General features: G+C 34.5%; 1 protein-coding gene across 1 annotated transcript in view; it reads right to left on the bottom strand.

The window, feature by feature from the left end:
• The window catches only part of LOC102817604 (1,4-alpha-glucan-branching enzyme-like), a 477,609-nt gene that overhangs the window by 120,910 nt on the left and 340,526 nt on the right, over window positions 1–16,173 (bottom strand). The window contains exons 9-11 of the mRNA XM_006874745.1: window positions 14,795–14,922; window positions 9,730–9,828; window positions 4,047–4,157 (exon numbers count right to left, since the gene is read on the bottom strand). Of these exons, the coding sequence (XP_006874807.1) occupies window positions 4,047–4,157; window positions 9,730–9,828; window positions 14,795–14,922 (338 nt within the window). The remainder of the gene's footprint in view (window positions 1–4,046; window positions 4,158–9,729; window positions 9,829–14,794; window positions 14,923–16,173) is intronic.

The raw sequence follows: 16,173 nt of genomic DNA, 5'->3' as shown, positions 1-16,173 counted from the left end.
AATTCATCAAATCTGTTCTTCAGATGATCTCTAAATTCAGAAGGGATAAATTCAAGATCATATTTTGGCTCTCTTAGATTTGTTTTCATTTTCTTCAGCTTTAATTTGAATTTGCATATCAGTAATTGATGGTCTGTTCCACAGTCTGCACCTGGTCTAATATAGAGCTTTAATTTGACATGATTGAATTAACATAAATAAGGATTCATTGCTAAAAATATGTAATTCACATAGAAAATACAGTTGTTATATTGTTTATACGTAGCATTACTTCTTAAACAATTTTGTATGTTCGTTTTAAATGGTTAAATTCTGCTAGTATGAGTGTGCTTGTGTTTATTTCTAGAATTTCTGATTCTAAAGTAAAATTTTTGGTAACTTCTGCTTAGGTTTATGTGGTTAATGGCCATTAAGTCAGTTCTGACTCACAGCGACCCTGTGTAAGCTTTCAAAGCACCGGTTGGTAGGTTTGAACCACCAACCTTGTAGTTAGCAGTCCAGTGCTGATCCCATAGCACCACAGGTTTATAGATGAAGTTTATTCTCATCAAGTTGACAACACTTCTAAATAACTCTGTTGAGACAGTGGGTAAAATTGAATTTATTAATTAATGTTATAAATTTAATTAAGTTAGACATTTATCTAAAAATTTCAAAAAGCTTCCCCCAATGTGTTTTTATAATAGTTTTAGTCAATGTAGACACATATATAATTGCATGCATTAATTCTTACCAGAAAAAATTTACTTTTAGAAAGCACTAGGTAATTTGCATCAATTCCTACATTCCTGATAGTTTGTAATACAAGACAGAATTACATGAATTTTAAAAGGGTGGAATAATTTTTTGATAAATTAAAAATGCTTCTGCACACTTTTGGAAATAGATCTGTTTAACTTTTAATTATTTTATTCCATTTATTTATTTACTTTCACAGCCAAGAAAATAAACAAATATTGGAGTTGTTGATGTGATAAACCTGATGGTGGTGGTGGTATGGGCTGTGGAGTCCGTTAAGACACATATGGACTCTGCATAGGGTTTCCGAGGCTGTAAATCTTTACTGGATCAGAACGCCTCATCTTTCTCCTGCGAAACTGCTGGTAGTTCCTAACTGCTGACCTTGTGGTTCGCAGCCCGACTTGTAACCACTAAGCTACCAGAGCTCCTTGATAAACCTGATAGGACTTTGCAATTATTGTTGTTAAGTACCGTTCAGTCGATTCCGACCCATAGTGACCCTATGTAGGGTTTCCAAGGAGTAGCTGGTGAGCTCGAACCACTGACTTTGCAGTTCAAACGACTTTGCAGTCTGACGCATTAGCCCATAGTGCCACACCAGGACTCCAGAGTTTGCAATAGGAAGGTATAATTTAGGCACAGATTTGCATTTTCACACTGTTTCACTACTTCTCTATTCAATGAGTGAGATTTTTCCTACCTTTAAATTAATAGTATTAGTCATTTTCAGTTTTGTTATATTTTAGTTTTTGTGTAGTCATCATTATTTATGTAACCAGCTCTATAATCTATGATCCTGGGGTGGTACTGGAGTCCTGATGTGGCCCTGCAGGACAATGCACTGGACCAAAAGGTCCCAGAGAATGCCAAGGTCAGCATTTCAAACCCACCAGTAGGTCCTTGGAAACTATACAGGGTCGCTATAAGTCAGAATTGACTAGACCGTGCTTAACAGCAACAACAAATGCCCTATGATACTAATGTGGGTTGAACTGCACCTTCCAAAAAGATATGCTACTGTCCTGACTCCCAGTACCTGTAAATATGACCTTATTTGGAAATAAAGATAAAGATGTTATCAAATTCAGGTCATACAGGATTAAGATCGCACCTAATCCAATATGACTGGTAGACTTCAAAGAAAAGAAGAGACAAAAAGACAAACACAGAGGGAAAATGCTATTTGATAGTATTTTTAAATAGAGGCAGTCTACTGAGAGATTAAGAAAAAAATTCCATTAAGCAAAGGAATACCAAATATTGTGAGTAACATCATAGATAAGAGAAAATCATGTGACAGATACTTCCCTAGAGTCTTCAGAGAAGCCAATTTGTTTCAATAATTTCACAAGGGCATGAAACAGAAGTAATGTAACACTTGAAATGTTTAATACAGGAGACTGGGTTTTGCTACCTAGGAGGTTAAGCTTAAACTTTATACAGTAAACATTTTATTTCTAAGTAGGAAAAGTTCACATTAAAATAATGACAGGAAATAGCACAGTACATACATAAGCCAGTAACATAGGTGTTTACTATGATTATAAAGACATAGATATTAAAGGTCAAATATATGCTGAACATCATACACCAGAAAGGTCAATTGCTTTATTTACAGGAAACATGAGATGCATGTTTCTTGTGTGGAAAGCTGTTGTATTCACTGTGGCCAGCACTACAACTCATTCTCTGATCAAGATTTCTGAACTGTCTAGGCCCACGAATGCATATGAGGTTGGATTTTGGGCAAGTGCATAACAGTAAAAGTTATAAAATGATTGAAAATTATGCACTGTCCTAATTTGGAAAGTGCAGAATTTAGTGTATGTGTACTTCAGTGTTCAGCAAAATTTCTATTTAAAAACCATACTGTAAATTTTTAAGCACTGTTGGACATTTTATTGCTCTCAACTATTGAAATCATAATAGCACAAAACGGTCACAGACAATATGCAAATGATGAGCGTGGGGCATTTTGATTACCTTTATTTGGAAAAACAGCAGATTGTATTTTCCCAAGGGTCATAGTTTTCTAATTCCAGTGTAGGAATTGTATGAGTTCTTAATAAATAGAGGAAACCGTTAAAAAAAACATGTTTTCAGTTTAAATGGCTAATTTTTACTGAAATTACAGAGAAATGCATTATTTTTGGTTTATTTTTAATATATACTTCACAAATTTTGTTTAGTGTTTCATTTTCAAATTACAAAAACATAAATGTTTATGTATACTTGTAAATATTAATATGTCTAAATCATTAAATTGGCCTTTTAAATATATTTATGTTTTATCTATTTAATAATTACTACAAACATTCACATTGCTGAAGGACAGAAATACAGAGATAATGAGGATACATTTTCTGCTTAAAAACTAATAGAAACATGAAGGATGGTGCAACTATTTTTATCTGATCAACAGGGAAAGCCTCAAAGAGGATGTGTTATCTGAGGTATAGAATAATATTGGAATAGAAATTTATCAGGTAAATAGGCAGATGGACATAGGTGGGTAGGAATTTTAAATGCATTCAATAATAGGTCACTTGCAGGGCAAAAATAGAGAATCCGGCCTGAAACTTTAGCATGTGCCAGTAAATGAGTGAAGTTGAAAAACAAGTTTCAACCAACATATTTTTGGGTGACAAGATCAGCTTTTGTCTTTAAAAATTACCTCATTCATACTGCATTAGAGGATGGGCTGATGCTGAGAGAGGAGACATGTTGATGATCACTTAGCAGGAGTTTTGTGACTGAGAAAAGGGTGAAAAAAACATATATAACACACATATATGGATTCAGGTGAGGTGCTGTAGGGTCAGCAATGGAATGTGAACCACAAAGACAAGAGTTCATACCCACCAGCTGTGCCTCAGAAAACCTATGCAGGGTCATTGTGAGCTAAAATTGACTCAGTGGCACTTAACAACAAATACATATACATATATGCAATATACATATATGTATACATATAAAAACACAAAAAAACTGTAAACTAAAATGAACTTAAATCAGGACCCAATATTTCTCAGTAGGAAAAAGGAAAACATATAAAACCACACTTGCAATTACTATCTATAATTACAGTTCCTCAGGGTAACAAAAGTATTAGGTTTTTAGCATTTTGAAGATAGAATTTCTCAGTCTGCAAAATAATTTAAAAAATACTTTTTAAGTTTGAGTATTAGTATATAATGAATGGCTATAAATTAATATCAAATACATTAAGTAATAGACATTTATATTTGGATTTGTTAAAATAGATAAATACATTTATACATCTCTTATTTATGAGTGTCATTTACCTGATCATGACTCTCTGCATAAGCAATGCACTTTTCAAGGTAGCGTCTGTTTGTGAGGGTGTGCACTATATTGCCCATATTCCAGTCTTCATCTTTATATTCTTTAAGTAGCTAGACACATGAAAGAAAGAAATAAAAGAAACAAAGAACTTCTGGTTTAACCATTGTTTTTCTTACTTCAAATCCTTTATTTGACATGTACACACAATCCCTACCAATATACCAAAGATCTCATTGCTTAAATATTGACTAACATAACTTTAATGCCAAGTGCCCACATGACAGTAGTGTAGTTTGTGTGTGTGTTGTGTTTGGGGGCAGATGGTTTTATTATTACACTTTAGGATCTCTGTAACATTTTTTCCTCTGTAATAACTGCTACATCTTGATTAATGACCACAATAAACTCTATTTGTGCCTGTATCTGCCTTTAACTTTTAAAAGGTAGAAACGGGGTATCTTTTGAGACTTCTTGAATGGAAAGTAATTTTAGCAGGAAGAGTTCCTTCTAACATTGAGGGAATTTTTTTTTTTTTTTTTTTTAAAGAACCGTATCATTTTAGATTTTTAAAAGCAAACTATTATAAAAAATATTTTCTGAATAAAATGTACTTTTTTTGTCTCCACTTCTTCATACGGTCCTCAATCTTCTAACTGACTTCAACCTCATTAACAACTCTTAGATGTGCTTGACATTGCGAGATCTCAGATGATGCTCTCTTATGTAAGTACTTGCTAAACATGCTGACTCTGTTAACACAAATCCTCACATGAAATGCTCTCTTTCTTAGACTATCATTTATTTTTCTGTTTTTATACCACTTTGGCTACCTTGCATGATCTCTTCTTTCCTATAAAAGCTGGTGTTCCTTAAGTAACAAATGGTGTCAGATTTTAGAAATTCCACAGGTCTGAAGGAGACTAATAACAGTTCTAACTTGAAAATTTATACTACACAGAGTCACCTTGATAAAAATAAGTGGCCAGTGATCAACATTTCAAGTGGTTGTATATGACCAAGAACAAATGGCACTAAAGCAAGAAGTCTAAGCTGCACTGAAGGCACTGAAGAAAAACAAGATTCCAGGAATTGATGGAAGACAAATTGAAATCTTTCAACAGACTGATGCAGCACTTGAGGGGCTTACACAACTATGCCAAGAAATTTGGAAGATCGTTCCCTGGCCAATCAATTGAAGATATTCATATTAGTGAAGGGAAAATGGAAATCATTGAACAATATAATTCATATAAAAAACATTTACTATTTTATTGTAGATAATGAAAAATAATGGCTGCAATAAGCCTATCAGGATAGCCAAATTAGATCAACAGGAAACCGATGGAAACTCACGCTGGATTCATAAGAGGATGTGTGACATCACTGCAAACATCAGACAGATCTTGGTTGAAAGCAGAGAATTCCAAAAAGATACCTATATGTGCATTATTGACCATGTAAAGACTTTAGGCTGTGTGGATCATGACAAGCTATGGATAACATTGTGAAGAATGGGTACTCCAGAACACTTGATTGTGCTCATGAGGAACCTTTAATGAGATCATGAGGCAATTGTTAGAACAGAACAAAGGGATACTGAATGGTTAAAACCTAGGGAAAGTGTGTGCCAAGGTTGTATTCTTTCAGCATGTTTATTCAATCTGTATGCTAAGCAAACAATCCAAGAAGCTGGATTATATGAAGAAGAGCATGGCATCAGGATTAGAAGACTCATTGATAACCTACAATATGCAAATGATACAACCTTGCTTGCTGGAAGCAAAGAGGACTTAAAATACTTACTTCTGTAGATCACAGACCACAGCCTTCGTTATGGATTTTACCTCAATGCAAAGAAAACAAAAACCCTCACAACGGGACCAATAAATCACATCATAATAAATGGAGAAAATATGAAAGCTGTTGAAGTCTTCATTTTACTTGGATCCACAATCAATATTTATGTAGCAGTCAAGAAATCAAGTGATGTATAACCCCAAAGGATTTTATGTGTCCTATTTGCATTACTGGAGTCGTGATATGGCACTGCAGCATAATCCACTGTATCACAAAGTGCTATGGTAGTGGTAATGGTGTGTTGTGAAGTCAGTTCTAACTCATAGCAACTCTGTGTAGGGTTTCCAAGACAACTGCACAGCCATCTCTTGCTATCTTCAGTGTTATAAGGCATTTCTCTCTCTGTCTCTCTTTAAGCCTATCAGGATAGCCAAACAGACCAATCCTCTCATTAGAGTTCCATACACCTTATTTCCATGGTACCATTCCCACAATGGTTCTGTAGGACAAGCATTGAACTTCAAACCACAAAGTTCAATTTGACCAGCTGCTCTGTAGGTGAAAGAAAAGGCTTTCTGCTTCAGTTAAGGTTTACAAACAAAATTTGTTTTTTACTTTTTATTGAATATTGAGTGAAGATTTACATATCAAATTATAGGTTTTACATTAAATAAATCATACACTTCATTTCATCTCAAAGACTGTAATCCCTTCTATGTAACATCATTCATTTCACTTCCTCCCTATTTTTCTTGTTTTCATTCCTCCTTTCCCAGCCCTTCTGAATTTTATCCTTGAGTAATGCTGCCCTTTTGATTTCAAGTGGTGGGCCATTTTATGGCATGTGTACCTCACTAGTGTTCTCACTTTCATATGCCTTTCTATTGCTTGGTTGAAAACTGCGCAATGGGGGTGAGTTCATTTGTAGACCTTAAGGATGACCAAGAGCAATAGTTTAAGGGTTCTACTGGTTTCTGTCTGACTATAAGCCTGGAATTAAAAAAAAAAAAATGTTCCACATTTTCTCCCTCTCTATCAAGGACCTTTTAATGTGGTCCATTACAGAACAGTTGACAGTGGTAGCCAGACACCAGTTAGTCTTACTCGTCTGAGGGTTGTTGAGACTGATGTTCACGTGGTCCATTAGTGCACACCACTGGGTTCATTTTTGCCAAACAAATTTAATTATCATCATCTTCTTTCTTCTTGACAAGGAGAAACCAATAGACACATCTTAAATGACCACTCATGAGCTTTTAAGATCCCAGTTGCTACTCAACAAAGTAGGATGTAGAATACTGTCTTTGTGGATTATGTTATGCCAAGTGACCATGGTGTCCTTGAGACCATGGTCCTGAGCCCCTAGGCCCAGCAACAAATTCCTTCAAGGTGTTTGGTTCTGTTTAAGGAGTTTTCATAAGTTTGTCTACCACATTCACGATATGTTTGCAGTAAAGGTAGTCATTTACAAATAACTTGTCAAACCTTTATACTCTCACTCTCCCTCCCACATTGATTTAGTCTGACTCGCTGTTCATGTATCTACCAGTGGACAGCATAGCTGGCATATTTAAAATCAACTATGTTTTAGATAACATAAAAGAAATAATGATATTCCAAGCTAGAGACTTTTGAAACACAAAAGCAGAAAATTAATTTCAAATTTTTTCTTTTGAAAAACAAAATATAAATAAAATCTAGAATTCTAGTCTAATGTATATCCTCTGGGTACTGAACAATGCATTCCACATATATATTGAGTAAAGTTGTCATTTGGTTTAATGTACTGTGTCTGAATTTTTTTCTTACATTATATCTTAACTCTAGCCTTACTAAATGGAGTCCCAGTGTGGTGCTGTAAGATAAGCACTGAACTGCTAACCAAAGGTTGGTGGTTCAAATCCACCAGCCACCCCATATAAACCCTATACTCATAGGGTTGATAAGATTCAGAAACGACTTGATGGCAATTAACAACTGCAACAGGCTTATAATATATGAGTCTTACTTTGGTGATACAAAATATTTTAAAATAAATACATTAAATAGAAGATGACATCTGCCTACAGTGAATTTACAATCTAGGAAGACAAGATGGTCATATTCTAAAAAAAACAATACAAGTTCCATTTCCATGGTAATAGTGTCTAGATCATTACCTCGGGCTTAAGGCACTAAAATGTTTACCTTGTTAAATTTAAAGTTTAAAAAAATATGGTATTGTTATTTGTTGCTGTTAGATGCCATCGAGTTGGTACAGACCCATAGCGACCTTATGCACAGCAGAATGAAACACTGCCCGTTCCTGGGCCAACCTCACTACTGTTACCACGCCTGAGTCCATTGAGGCTGCCACTTGGCAAATCCATCTCATTGGGGGTCTTTCTCTTTTTCTCTGAATTTACCAAACTTGATATCCTTCTCCAGCTACTGGTCCCTCCTGACAATATGTCCGAAGTATGAGAGACGAAGTTTGGCAATCCTGGCCTCCAAGGAGCACTCTGGCTGCACTTCTTCCAAAGTGGACCTATTGGTTCTTTTGGCAGCCCATAGCACTTTCAATATTCTCTTCTAACACCATAACTCAAAGGCATCAATTCTTCTACGGTCTTACTTATTTACTGTCCAGCTTTCACATGCATATGTGGTAACTGAAAATACCATGGCTTGGGTCAGGCGCGCCTTAGTCCTCAAGCTGACATCTTTGCTTTTTACACTTTAAAAAGGTCTTGTGCTTAATGCAATACATCATTTCATTTCTTGACTGCTGCTTCAGTGAGTATTGATAGTTGATCCAAAAAGAATGATATTTGATCCAAGAAGAATGAAGTCCTTGACAACTTCAATCATTCCTTTGTTTATAAGAATGTTGTTTATTGGTCCACTGGTGAGGATTTTTGTTTTCTTGACATTGAGATGTAATCCATACCAAAGGCTGTGCTCTTTGATCTTCATCAGTAAATGTTTTAAACACTCTTCCACTTTCAGTAAGCAAGGTTGTATCATCTGCATATCTCAGGTTGTTAATGAGTCTTCCTCCAATCCTGATGTCACATTTTTTTTCATATAACCCAGCTTCTCAGATTATTTGCTCAGCATACAGGCTGAATAAGTATGGTGAAAGAATACATTCTTGTCACACACCTTTCTTAATTTTAAACCATTCAGTGTTCCCATGTTCTATTCAAAAAACTACCTCTTGGTCCAGGTACAGATTCCTCATGAGAACAATCAAGTGTTCCAGAATACTCATTCGCAATGTTGTCCATAGCTTGTCATGGACAACAATCAAAAGCTTTTGCATAGTCAATAAAGCACAGGCAAACATCTTTCTTATATTCTCTGCTTTCAGCCAAGATCCACTGAACATTAGCAATGATATCCCTCTTTCCATGGCCTCTTTTGAATCTGGCTTGAATCTCTGGAAGTTCTCTGTCAATGTATGCTTGCAGCAGTTTTTGTATTACCTTTAGTAAAACTTTACTCACATGGGATATCAACAAGATTTAAGGAAGGACATATCTCATTGAGAACCAGGATTAATAGAAAGTAATTCTAGGTTGATATACTCCTAGAATTCAAAAATATACAAATAATTAAGAATGTATAATATCTTGATGATAATGTAAAATTTCATTCATAAAGTTAATGTTGTATTGACCATATTTTCACCTTGCTTGAATATGTTGGAATACACTGAATACTTCTAGAAATATGGTAAGAATCTTAGTAAAAGGCTTAAGAATCTACAAATTGATAGGAAATTTTAATACTTTACTTGTACTAAATATACCCAATGATCACAACCAAAAAATAAATTTAATTAATACTAAGAAAACAACAAAAAACAGTATTTACATTTAAAAATATTTACATAAAATATACCTGAATCCATTTATCTGGAATTGCCATGGCTAATCGGTAGTCAAAACCACTCCCTCCCTGAGAAATTGGAGAACACAGAGCTGGCATTCCTGAAACATCCTAAAACAAAGCAGATCACAATTATCAGTTCATAATACTCAAATATTTATCAAGTATTTTCAAATTCTTGCTATAGTAAATTTAGGACAGTACATAAGTAAATACACAGTTAAGAGGATATAAACAGCAACATTAAATAGGAATAGACAGATAGATAGATGATAGATAGATAGATAGACAGACAGATAGCTAGATAGATAGATAGATAGATAGATAGATAGATAGATAGATAGATAACAGATAAATAGATGATAGATAGATGGTATATAGATGATAGGTAGATAGATAGATATAGATAGATACAGATAGGAGTGATTTGATAAAAGTTTTAAAAGTCAACAAAATTGTGATAGTATATATTATCTCCAAATAAGATTTGAACTTAATGCTTTTCACTTAAGGCCAAACTCATTCTCATGAAGTTATTATTTTATTTTATTTGACATCACAGAGATAACCAAAGCAGGGTCCCTGGATAGTATAAACAATGACCTCGTTCTCTTTCTAACTCAAACTTTGGAGGTTTGAATCCAACCAAAGACACCTCAGAAGAAAAGTCTGGTGATCTACTTCTGGAAAATTCTATGAAATACTTTTATTCTGATACAAATGAGGTTATCATGAGTTAGAATTGACTTGACAACAACTAGTTAGAGAAAACAAAATATTATAAACAATTATTAACAACATTAGTTCTTCTAACTTATCTGTGAACCTAATACATAAACATAGTTTCATTGTTTACTGTTTCTGGCAAAAAGACACACATACAAATGCATGAATAACATATCTGTTATATTTGTTTTCTCAGTATTTAGCATAGCCATGGAATGCATTTTTTGATAATATTTATTGGGTCTTCTTCATTTAGCAGATAAAGAAACTGAGGCTTATTGTAGGGATGGATCTCCACTGATACTTATATCTAAATGGTAGAGCCAAGAATCAGATACTAAGCCTACTGGAACAGTTGTTCTACTCTGTCAAGCTACTTTTAGACTAAGCAAACAAATAAATAACCAAAAAAATAAATAACCAATCAAACCAAAAAATAAAAATAAGTAAGACTATTTGGTATCTTGAATTTACTAGATACGGCTCTTTTAGCCAATGTCTTTTAAATTCCCATCAAGTGATTGGCTGGGACCATTTAAATAAGGGACACGGGACTCTAAGGCTGGAATTGGTTAGTTTTGTCATCCAGCTAGGTTTAAAAGGAACCATCTTAGGAGTAGGAATGAAAGATCCCAGATCATCAAGAAGGAAGAGCATGAGTGGAATGTGAGATCTTTACCTAGAAAAGCAGAAACAGCACAGGAGACAACAGAGGTTTTGGCAAAAAGAGATGTCATGGAAAGACAGAGCAGCTGTGGGCTCTAGGCCCATGGACTATGGCAAAGGTCAAGGGGCCACAAGGCTGAGAAGCCAAAGACAAAAGCAAAGCATGACTGCACTATGGCAGACAAGAGATGATCCTGACTGGAGAATTGCTGCATCCTGACTTTGTTTTTTGGTCCTGACTTATAACCTGTTCACATCCCTAAGAAACTCCATAATCGTCAGTATTGTTATGAGTTCTATGTGGACATAACGATGGATTAGCAAAAGCCAGATGGAAGAAGAGAGTGCTGTGGAAAGGATGGTGTCAGAGTACAGTAGGTTGTAGGGTGCAAACATGTCTGACCTATGCTTCATAGGAATCAGCCTTGGGCTGAATTTGAGTTTGACTCTCTTTCCCCTTGTGAAGCCAGGGGAAGTCAGGCGTGGCTCCTACATGGGTTTGCAAAGACACCTGGTAGCACAGTAATTAAGCCTGTGGCTGCTAACCAAATATCTGTGATTTAAATCTATCAGCTGCTTCAAGGAAGAAAGATGTGTTAGTCTGCTTGACTAAAGAGGAAAACATATGAGGCAGTTCTATTCTCTTGTATAGGCTTGCTATGAGTCAGAATCAACTGAATGACAATGGATTTGATTTAGTTTTTGGTAAAAAGAATTAGAAGTAACAAAATATATAGATGTAATAACTATTACATAATATGAACTAAGTAATATCAAGTCTAATTCCCCACACTCTTCAAATAAATCATTTTCTCTCATTTTGGAAGGTAGAGAGCTAAAGACTATTCTTTAAAACTCTTAAAAGAAAGAAAACAAAGGCCACTAAAGTAAATTCATTTGAAATATTCTAAAAATAATTGGTACCTATGTACATAGCATATTAAAAGCATTATAAGTGCTTCTGACTTGTGTTAGAGAAGAATATTGAAAGTGCCATGGGCTGCCAAAAGAACCAATAGATCCATTTTGGAAGAAGTGTAGCCAGAGTGCTCCTTGGAAGCCAAGATGGCCAAACTTCATCTCTCATACTTCGGACATACTGTCAGGAGGGACCAGTCGCTGGAGAAGGATATCATGTTTGGTAAGGTGGAGGATCAGAGAAAAAGAGGGAGAGCCCCAACGAGATGCACTGGCCAAGTGGCAGCATCGATGGACTCAAGCGTTGCAATAGTAGTGAGGTTAGCCCAGGATCAGGCAGTGTTTCGTTCTGCTGTGCATAAGGTCATTATGATTCGGTACTAACTTGATGGGACCTAACAACAACAACAACAATGTGCTTCCAATTTATTTAGAGTAATGTGAATTGTTTATCACTTAAAGAATATTTACAAAAAAAAAAAAAAAGAATACTTATGAGTACTCTAAGGGGAAGTCTCTCAATCATGGCAATTTCTTTTGAATGTAGCATGCTAAAAATATTCTAGAACCAAAAATTTCAATTTTATAAATCAAAAATAAATAATTTACAAATAAATTCAAATGTATACTATAGAACCTTATATGGAATGGCATTACTTATTATTTGTTGCATGTCCTTCTCCTAAAAAAAAAAAAATCATGAGTATCAATTCCACTTTTGAAGAGACTCCCACTAGACAGAAAAGTGAAATCTTGAAATTGAAGTAGTTTTCAATTTAAGTAGAATAATTTGAAGACACACTTGTTTTAAAAAATCTAAAACCAAGCAATATAAGGTAGGCTAAAGTCTTTAAGATTCATTGGTAGAAACACTAATAATCCAATAAAAGCTCCCTAGATGATAAAACTATTTTGCTTGAAATGAATGGAGAGATCAATATAACAATTTTAAGTATTTTGCATTAAATAATGGCATCTTTTTTTCAGTGCCTATTTTCATTGTTTGTAGCCCTTAATTAATTGTAGTAATTTGTCATATGATATCTCAGCTTTGAATTACAATAAATATACTTGAAAAAATAGTTAACTTTTTAATATTTTACATATAAAATTAAAATGTATAAAAGGAAAAATATATGTCCAGAATATGCTCTGATTTATGTTAAGCAATACTGTACAAAACCAAATATTTGAAATACTTACATGTAATGATAATGTATACATAGAAAGTAAGTGTGAAATGAAATTGAAGATCAAAATGGTATTATAATTTTTGCTTTTAATTCTATTTAAGAAATTATTTCCACAATTTAGGACCCCTTGCTCTATTTCCAATGATCCCTGATGGTAGTGTGTGTTAAGTGCTGGGCTGCTAGCCATAAGGTCAACAGAAAAATCAGACTATCTGCTACTGTAAGGATTTTCAGTCTTAGAAATTGAATGGTGCAATTCTATTCTGTCCTATAGGGCTTTTCTGAGTCAAAACTGACTGGATGTCAATGAGTTTTGCTCTGTTACCAAGGAACCCTGGTGGCTTAATGGTTAAATGCTCAGTTGTTAGCCAGCAACTCAAACTCACCAGATGTTCTGCAGGAAAAATATGTGGTTGTCTATTTCTGAAAAAATTACAGCCCTGGTAACAACATGGGACAGTTTTACTCTATCCTATAGAGCCACTATATGAGTAGGGATTGACATGACATCAACAGTTTTATTGTTGCTGTGTTGCTTTTAATTAATTTTGAAAAATCCTTTTTGGAGGATGGGGGGGTGTCTTTATTTCCAGAACAGATTTAAAAGGCAAAAAGCCTGAAGAAAAAACTTGTCAGTATTCACAGATAAACTAGTTAATCATACCACTTAATGAACAAGTATTGGATATGAACACTGATACATGGTAAAAAATGTTATGAAAATACTAAGTGGTGCAGGAAGAAAGTTATCACTTTGGCACTTCATTCCAGTGATCTTTACACCAACATGTGTGTCAATAACAGCGGTTTTACTAAAACTACCAGTTTCACTAATCTTATATGCCAACAACTATATTTTGTATAGAACAGTTTTAACTTGCTAAATTCAATTTTAATAATAATTCCTAACTAGAGGACTGCAAAAACTAGGGGGATTTTAGTACTAAATCTAAATTAGCATAAGCATTTAACAAACTTCTTAATTTATCACATTTATCACCAAGAGGGGAATTGTCAATTATGCATACACCAAATTACATCATTACAGTGCAGCTAAGGGACAGTTAATCATGAACTTTTAGTAATCATGAATAACTTGTGAACATTTGGCAATCTGAGAGCAATAACGTAAACAAGAAATGTAATCATTTCAGAAAGAAAGGCTTTGTAGAAGCTTTCAGGCAGTGATCCATGCCATTTCTAATGATTAGACCAGAAAAGAGGACCAAAAAAAAGATAAATGCACAAACACACATTAATATTCAATTCTTTTCTGTGCTAAAGGTCTCATGATAGAAGGACCTGTCCACTGATTAGGGTATTTTACTTTCTTACCACTGGCATTTCCCTTTTAACAATGGACTGGTGACAAGTAATTAGTGAACATTATCTCCTAATGGGAAAACACTAGATTCTAAATAATGTGCCAACCGTACATGGTAGCTGTATAATAATTGGGACTCATTTCTAGTTTTGCAATTATTGACAACATCAAACTAATTATTCAGGTATTGTAATGATAACAAGATGGTCTATATAAAAGGTCGGAGGATAAAACATTATTATGGCTTTACCTCAGCTATTGTAATAGAATCTGGATACAATGTGTGAGCCAAATGATTTGCCAACATGAGATAAATCAAGGCATCTTCATCTACTTGTAGTCCAAAATATGCATGATAATCACCTGAAAAACCTTGACCTGAAGAACAGAAAAATCAACATTTATCTATTATGTTAATATGCAAGTCTTAACTTTGCACAAATGCAAACATCAATTACTTCCTACTATCAGTTGCTTTATAGTAAAGTGCAATGAATCTAGACACCATATGTCACCACTATCAAATATGTATCTCACTTAGAATAGCAATCCATGTCAAAATTTGGAGCTCAGGTAATCCTATATTTCAATTTTTATTTTACAAAATAAAACAAAACAAAACAAAATTGGAAAAAAAAACAAAAACCACAAAACTTTTTCCTGATTATAAATGTAGAGAATATCATACAAAATTCATATGTTGCAAAAATGTACATTAACAGCTTCCCACAATTCTAATTCCAAGTTATAATCACTAGTAAGAGTTGGGTATATGCTTCTCAATTTTTTTTCCTCTTATGATAATCACTAAGGTAGAAATTGGTGTTTTTGCCTTTCTTTGAACATTCCAAGAACACTTCCATCTCAGGACTTTTGTACTGACTTCTTCTTCAGATATTGTCTGCAAGACATCTCTCTTACTTCAGTTTACCACTCAAATGACATCTTCTCAGGCAGATCTCAGCAGAGACCTCACCATTTAGTTATGTTGCTGTTGTGTGCAATCAGATTGGTTGTTACTTATAGTGACCCCTACGTAAGGGCATCTGAGAGTGGCTTGTAGATTTGAACTGTTGGACCTTAGGGTTAGTAGTCCAGTGCTATACCTTTTAAAAATCTGTGTTTATAATAGTTATTCATCCTTGAACATAATTTTCAGCATTACTATATATACATGAATTGTTGTTGTTAGGTGCTGTGGAGTTGGTTCCAACCTACAGTGATCCTATATAGGGTTTCCAAGGAGTGGCTGGTGAGCTTGAACTGCCAATACTGTGGTCCAAACTGACTTTGCAGTCCAGCACATTAACCCACAGCACCATATCACAACTCCATACACATGACTTTGTTGTTGTTGTGAAGTGCCATCGAGTCAATTCCAACTCACAGCGACTCTGTATAAGGTTTCCAAGAAGCAGCTGGTGAGCTTGAACTGCCCACCTTGTGGCTCAAACCGACTTTGCAGTCCAGTGCATTAATCCACAGTGCCACACCAGAACTCCATATACATGAATAGATAAAAATGTTAAGAGAATAGTGTTTCTTAATGATGGAAATTTTTAATATATCCCAACTGAATTATTTAATTAAAATTCATAGTAACAGAAAAAAGAAAAGTGAAAAGAAACT

The sequence above is a fragment of the Chrysochloris asiatica genome, unplaced genomic scaffold, assembly GCF_000296735.1.
Source record: "Chrysochloris asiatica unplaced genomic scaffold, ChrAsi1.0 scaffold00298, whole genome shotgun sequence".
NCBI classification, from domain to species: domain Eukaryota; kingdom Metazoa; phylum Chordata; class Mammalia; order Afrosoricida; family Chrysochloridae; genus Chrysochloris; species Chrysochloris asiatica.
The sequence above is the reverse complement of the archived record's forward strand: the minus strand, read 5'-3'. Positions and strand labels throughout refer to the sequence as shown.